We start from the raw sequence: 7,695 nt of genomic DNA, 5'->3' as shown, positions 1-7,695 counted from the left end.
AGGTTGATAGGTTGTTTGCACAGACAGTTGTTTATGGATTTCTTCCGCATAGTTAGAGTAATTCAGAACCACTATGCCCCCTCCTTTATCTGCAGGGCGGATCACGATCTTGGGATCTGATGATAGACGACGTACCAATTTATGTTGTTCCTTGGTAAAATTCCAATGCTGTGGTTTATGTTCCTTTAATATATCCTTCGTCTCATTCATGACGGTAGACAGGAAAGTTTTAATTGTTGATTGGTTGGTAGGAGGGTCAAACTGGCTGGGTTTCCGAAAACTAAGTTTTCTTGGTTCGGAATTTAGGTCACCTACAGGTTTCTGTTTTTTGTTGAAATACTCTTTTAATCTTAGGGTACGACCAAATTTGTATAATTCCACATTCCATTGGAAGTGGTTTGGAGCCTTAGTTGGTATGAAGGATAGTCCTTTGTTTAAAATGTCCAATTCCTGATGGTCAAGGGGTCTATCCGACAGATTAAAGACAGGAATTATTTCCGTGTTGGCGGTTTCCCCTTGGGTCCAGTGGACCTGTCCTTTCTGCCCCCGTCTTGTGGCGGATCTCTTTCGCCTTTGCTTCTTGTCAAGACTCTCTGTGGGGGTAAGTCCTCCTGGCGTTCCTCTGTGTCTAAAAAATTAGCAGGTTCATTAGGGAGTATGCTCTCATTTTCAGATGCCGATTCACCTGATGTGACATCGATTGTCCTAATGTTAGGTTTGACAATCCGCTTTCGAAATCTTCTGGGACGATTCCTATATTCCCCAGATAGCCATCTATACACAGAATGCTCAGTGTAATCTTGCTGTACCCGTTCCATTTTTTGTCTTTTAAACTTAATAAGCTGATTTTTGTATTTCAGTACCTCCTCATTGAGTTTGAGCTGCATTTGAGCTGCATTTTTACTCCTTCGATTTCGAACAAAAGTATATACTTACACAGTATCAGGAGCAAATCGTTCGTTATTATCGCTTCATTGACGATATTTTAATCCTGTGGAAGGGCACATCTGAGGAAGCGAAAACATTCGTTGAATATATCAATAAGTTACCCACACCAATAAAAGTGACCTCATGTATTGACCACAAAAATGTCCAATTCTTGGATTTAGATCTATCGGTCATCAACCATAAGCTGGAGTTTAAACTCTACACCAAACCGACCGACCGCAACACTATCTTACATTTCGACAGTTTCCACCCGCAGCATCTTAAGAAGTCTTTGCCCCTTTCTCAGTTCTTAAGAGTACACAGAAATAATTCCCAGGAAGATCAACGGGAGGAACAACTAAGGACAATGTACTTAAAATTTATGAAGAGAGGATACAGACGACCGGTACTGGAAAAAGCACTGAGCCAAGCTAGAGAACAATATCAGAAGGGAAATAACTCCTCGAAAGAATTAATCAACCGGACAGTTTTTCCAATGAAACTACACTCCGCAAGTAAAGAAATTACTGAATCTGTCACCCGTAACTGGAACATCTTGCGACAAGACCCTACACTTCCAAAGGAACTGACGAATAAGCCCATGTTTTGTTATAAGAGGAATAAGAATCTAAGAGACCTATTGGTAAAAACAGATCCTATCCACTGTTATAACCCCTCTATAACAGGGAAAGCAAACAATGGCTGTGTCAGATGCCTAGGTTGTGTAACCTGTGGGCACATAATTCCGTCTAAGACACTGTCACACCCCCATACAGGTAAAACATACAAAATCACCCACAGGATACATTGTCGCACAGAGTTCGTTATATATAAACTCACATGCCCTTGTGGACTGAGTTATATAGGAAAGACAGAAACATCTTTGTGCGAGAGAATTAGGGGCCACAGATCGAGTATCCGACTCGCCTATCGTGATGGCAGATCGGACAAACCTGTGGCCCGACATTTTTTGGAAAAACAACATCCACTCTCTGCTTTACGCTGTGTGGCATTCGACCATGTGCCGGTGGCAGCTAGAGGTGGAGATAGAGCCAAACTTTTGTTACAAAGAGAAACATACTGGATAGTAGAATTAGATACTATTTCCCCTAGAGGTTTAAATGAAAAATGTTCCTTCATTTCTTTTCTGTAAATAATTTTTAAGTCTTGATTTACACCATCCTCGATGGTGGATTAGTATATCCTCTCCTTTACAGTGTATGGGAAATAGGAATACTCCTGACGGTCGCCTTCGGGTGTGACCTTTGGGATGTATTCCTTTAAAAAATATTTTTTATGTAATGTTGTGGATAATTATTTTCTCCATAATGATGATATGTATATAATAATGGTGATAACTATAATGTAGACACTCACCTAGTCCTATCTGAAATATTATTATATGAAAGTTTGGATTCCTTAATTGAATTCTTTGTGATTCTCTCTTTTATCTATCCACCAAGAGTAGAATATTAACAATATATGGGCATGCAAATTATGCACATTCACTTATATAGGAGTTAGCACACCTTATTTATATTGCTACTCGTTCACTTAGGGTATATCCCTTTAACACCTCATATGTAAATATTGAACACTTTTTATAACATGTAACAGACATAAATTAAGTTTTATTAGTTAATATTGCCACCTAGAGAATTGTACATAGGGAGTTGCAATCCCCCTAGACATTATATAAACTTATTTTTTACACTAAGTAACACACTTGTATATAGAATTTTTTTTCTCACATAATTTTACACTTTATTGCTTTGTCTTTATGCTTTTTTCAACATTTGCCTTATAGTCTATTATGCAAGACAGCCGCCCTATACTATGTAGATAAGAGATGTTTAGAAATACTTGTATCTAGATTACAGAGTTAGCTGTTCTGATTATCAGGATTTTCGGCCAGCACAAGTTACTAGAGCATTAGAACCCGATGTCATCGAGAGGATGGCTTCACTTTAGAAGGGAAAAGCTCTTGCGAGAGCAGCTGGTAACACAGTGGCAACCTAAGCTGAATGTATCAGCGGTTGCTTAGAAACTGTGACGCACCCGATCCGTGAGCCCGACCTCCCGATCACATGATGCGGAAGTACATGCCGGACATAGACATGCGCAGTTGCGCTGAGTGAACGCCGAGAATCAGGACGAACAGAATTCAGCTGAACAGGTGAGTGTCTGTTGGTTATCTTATTTTAGATGTCCTATATATGTTTGTTTTTTATCATGTTAAATGCCTTTGGTGTCCTGATGAAAGCTCCGACCGGGAGCTGAAACGTTGACTGAGCAGTACCTACTTACAATAAATTGGAAAAGAAACCCACGAGTGCCGGTAATTTTTTGACACTTTTATAAATTTGGAACTGAGCACCTGGTACTAGATTATATAGTTGGAGTGCAAGAGTTTTTTGTCTATGTTTATATATATATATATATATATATATATATATATAATGTGTCTGCCTGTACACATACCAGCCCATTTGAACAAGCTAATTTATCGCATTCTGTTGACAGCTCATCGCTTAATAGCAAGAGCATTGAAAACTCATTTGGCCCCTTCCACTTCTAGCATATCATTAGAAATGGACACACAGCGTGTATATGAACACCAATATAAGACTTCTAAGACCCCTTCTAAGACTACCACAGAGGCTTGAGAAGCTTGGGACTCATGGAGATCAGTAAACATAACAAAACTGTAAATAGTGTATGGTACATTATATTAATCAAAGAGTTGGTCCTCATACAAAGGAAGTGTGTTAAAGCACACCTGTTGATGGTCACCCACAAGTATTTTTTACTCGTAGTAATGGTCACCTCTGTTACCATAAAACATACTAGATATAGTACAAGCTCAGGTACAAGACAAGGCTTCTACTGGGTGGATATTATATACGAATCTGAGGCTCCTACCATGATCTGTGAACTGCATTTCTGTGACTACCATGATCTGTGAACTACATGTCGGTGACTGTAATCCTCACATGTATGCTAAAATTGTGACTGACTTGCAAGTACTCCCTCCCCTTCTTTCTTTCGGTATCCTTCCCGTTCCTTTTTTTTTTTTTACTTGAAAATATTTATCAAAAAACAAATATCACATTAAATAGCCATTTCAAGTGACTGGCATCAAAATATACAATACACCAAAATGTATGTCACAGTTTGGGAGTATTTAAATTGAATTAAAAATCTTGACAGTCTAGGAATCTCAAAAAAAAAAATATTCTATTGAATGTTAACCACAATTGACAGATGACAAAAACAGGACTCCTTAAGTCATGACACTTTGCAACAATGTGATGTTGTCTCCTTTCAGCATAATACGGCCAAGTTGCTTGCGAGCCTTTGTTTTCAAGTGGAGTTCTTCTGCATCATCCAAAACTAAATTCATATACTCATCAAATCCAATGATGCATCCTTCTATACACATGTTCACCTGTTCATACAGCCACACTTGAATTCGTGACCTATTCTGTAGATACCTGAAAATAAGGTTGATGGGCTGGACCATCACTTTCTGGACCTTCGGCCCCTGTCCCCGGTATGCCATATTGTCTATCGTACGGAGAGCGAACGCGACCGGAACCCCTTCACGTTCCTTTTTGTTATAAAACCAATACAAATTACTCAAATTATCAAAAAATAAATAAAAGAACATTCATGGCTAAAGGTACAACACATCTTTAAATCTTATATTTATTTTTTACTTATTTGTCCTCTGCTGTATTAAAAGCCATTTAGATATTTTATCATAAACACAAAAGCATAGTGTAAGGAAAGTTTGAAAATCTCATTTTATTGTTCCTTAATACTGAATTCCAAGCACAATGTAAATGAAACCTATAATTATTAATTTGATAACATACCTGCTGTCTGAGATATCTGATACATAAGAAGTATGTTAAAGTCCCAGGGAGTATATATATATAAAAAAAAGCACTGTGCACACTTCCCACACATTCAATCATTTATTCCTTTGAAAGATAATTATTTATTTATTATTTATTATGTTAACATTTCCTTTTTAAGATAAAATATTGTCATACATTTTGATAATTTCTGTTTTGAGTATTTTCAAATACAAGAAAGTAGAAAAGGTAGAATTTGGAGACATTATCTTGTTGACAATATATCATAGCATAAAAAAAGGATTGGAAGTGCCTCCCTTTACTCTCAAAGAACATAGTACATAGTAGAAGATAAATATTTTGCCCATTGCTCATCAGTGTACATCCATCCTCCCATTATTAAAGGGAAACTATAGGCTATGAAATTACAAATACAAAATTGTGTTCGCAGCCTATAGTGCCACCCTCGCTTGTGCGCCCACTGCCCTGCCGTGCCAATAAATCTAGCACTGATGTCCTATGGTAATGGGTCAGGCTCCTCCTTTGTTCCTCCTTCCTCGATGTCAGCTGACTTGAGGACCTAATGAGCATGTTCAGAGTGCGCTGCAGATGCATTTGGATAAACCCATAGAAAGCATTGATTCAATGCGTTCCTATGGGGTTTTAGCTGATGCTGGATGTCCTCATGCATAGTGTGAGGATGTCCAGCCTCAGGCTACCAAAAGTCTTCTAACCACCTGGAAGAGCCTTTACTGGCTGTCTGGTAGACAGCCACCAGAGGTGGAGTTAACTCTGCAAGGTAATTATTACAGTTTCTCAATAACTGCAATAATTACCATTACCAGCTTAAGGGGTCAGGGGCATTGCACCCAGACCATCTCAATTAGCTATATTGGTCTGCGTGCCTATAGCGTCTATTTAAACAAATATAGCATGAGCTGTGTGTTGGAAGGGGGTGGGGGCAGTTGGGGGTAGGAATAACTAATATAAAATAGATTAGTGGTCAGCATGAATACAGAATTTCTGAGATAATGCTATATTTTTAAATGGCTTATACCAGCGGTTCCCAAACTGTGGGAATGTATGATTATAGCACCGGAAAACATTACTACTAAACAAGGGCCCGGTCAGGTGCCACTGTCCATTAAGACTGTGACCAGACCCCTGTAATGTCAGCCGGCTGGGAGGAGATGACAGTCTGTCACTTCCTCCCAACATCCTGCAGGGAGGCAGCGCGGGAGGAGGCAGCCGCAGTGGAGGGGAGAGGAGCATGAAGGGCTCCAGACCCTTCACTTCCACCAGCAGCAGGACTCCAAGCCACCCTCCTGGCACATAAGGTAAGCTGACAGGAGGGTGGCTGAAGATATAAAAAAAAAAATCAATTGTATGTGTGTGGGTGTGTGTATGAGTTTGTGTGTGTGAGTGCATGAGTGTATGTGTGTGTGTGTGTATGAGTTTGTGTGTGTGTGTTTGTGTGTGTGTGTATATATATATATATATATATATATATATATACATTGTAGATTATACTAGCTTTAGTGTACTAATAATCTTAGTTTTATTAAGGACAGGAGTCAAATATTTTGCATGACTTTATTTACTAAAACTCTATAGCAGCACAAGTTTGACTAAAAACAGAAACAGCCAATCAGAAAACAATAGAGGTAATAAGACTCCCTCCCTCTGATGACTCATCCTCTTTCATGCTGCAAAAGAATCAAACAGGAACAAATGACAAAACGAAACTGGAGGAATCCATTGAGAAGTAAACAACCGGAAAATCTAGCAACTTTCCATAGGTAACAGGATAAGGCCTAATTCACGACATCTGTGTTGAACTTGAGTTGAACGAGAGAAGAGAGTTGAAAAACTAGGATTAATAGAAGAAATTGAATTGAAAAACTACATGGAAGTCATACACTTATAATCCATTTATATATTATCAATTAATAAATCACAGACACATCAGATGACTAATAAAATAGAATAGTAAGATAATATAAGATTAGATATTGTATAGCATACATACCTAACACTTCCAAAATCCAATGCTAAAACCAGGGTAGAGAGAAAATGTGAGGGAAAATATTCACCTCATGTCCTTAATAATATTAAGATTATTTGCTTTTTTTTGCTGTCTTAACGCTTAGTCAGCAATACAAAGCAATGCATGTTCAGTAGGACAGAAGAAGAAACGTCAGATAATATCTTCACAAGATCAATCTGCTGATTGGAGAATGTCATGCAGGCAGGCCCCGACCATTAAAGTCCCAGAAGTCACCGCTCCCCTGACTGAGTGTGCTCCGAAGGTAGAATCAATACCTGCTAGGAATAGCAACCATCTGATCCAACGAGCCAAAGTAGTAGATGACATTGGGCCGTGAGGTTGAAAATAGGAGATTAACAGTTTACCAGAATGAAAGGATCAGAGAGATGCAGTGACTTCTGTGTAGCGAGATAGTGCAGAGGCTACACAAAGTTGGGAGAAACTCTAAAATAGGGCTAAAAAAATCATAGAAGAATACAATTTAGTACGTCTAGACATTGAAAAAGGAACCCTTTCCAGATCGAACGGAAAAGCGGAAAGACACAAGAAAAGAGTGAATTTTGCTGAAAGTTGACAAAGGGAAAGAACTTTATTGTCTGGGCAATGTAGAAGGACTCTCAGGACTAGATCAACCTCCCAAAGGTGTGAATATTTTGTTGCTGGAGGACGCGAAAGATTGATGCCTCAGAGAAGTCATCAGATCAAAGGATCCTGTCCAGTGGGAGAACCCTGAATAGGGACATGTGCCACTGATGTAGCCGAATGGGCCAGATTAATGGAACTATACAATTTCCCTAGATCGAAGAGGTAAGACAGAATATTTAAGACTAAGGGAACAGGGGTAGTATGTCGATCCAGGCA

At 38.8% G+C, this 7,695-nt stretch overlaps 1 protein-coding gene across 1 annotated transcript; it reads right to left on the bottom strand.

The window, feature by feature from the left end:
• Positions 1-4,038: 4,038 nt before the first annotated feature.
• Positions 4,039-4,520, bottom strand: LOC134600878 (small nuclear ribonucleoprotein E-like). Its single transcript, XM_063445265.1, has one exon. The coding sequence runs from the start codon at positions 4,487-4,489 to the stop codon at positions 4,211-4,213; it is 279 nt and encodes a 92-aa protein (XP_063301335.1). The 5' UTR covers positions 4,490-4,520; the 3' UTR covers positions 4,039-4,210.
• Positions 4,521-7,695: the final 3,175 nt, after the last annotated feature.

This window comes from Pelobates fuscus, chromosome 3 (genome assembly GCF_036172605.1).
Source record: "Pelobates fuscus isolate aPelFus1 chromosome 3, aPelFus1.pri, whole genome shotgun sequence".
Classification (NCBI taxonomy): domain Eukaryota; kingdom Metazoa; phylum Chordata; class Amphibia; order Anura; family Pelobatidae; genus Pelobates; species Pelobates fuscus.
The sequence above is the reverse complement of the archived record's forward strand: the minus strand, read 5'-3'. Positions and strand labels throughout refer to the sequence as shown.

What these genes read in the sequence shown, in the direction of transcription:
- LOC134600878 (XM_063445265.1), bottom strand. Translation starts at nt 4,489, where the DNA reads ATGGCATACCGGGGACAGGGGCCGAAGGTCCAGAAAGTGATGGTCCAG.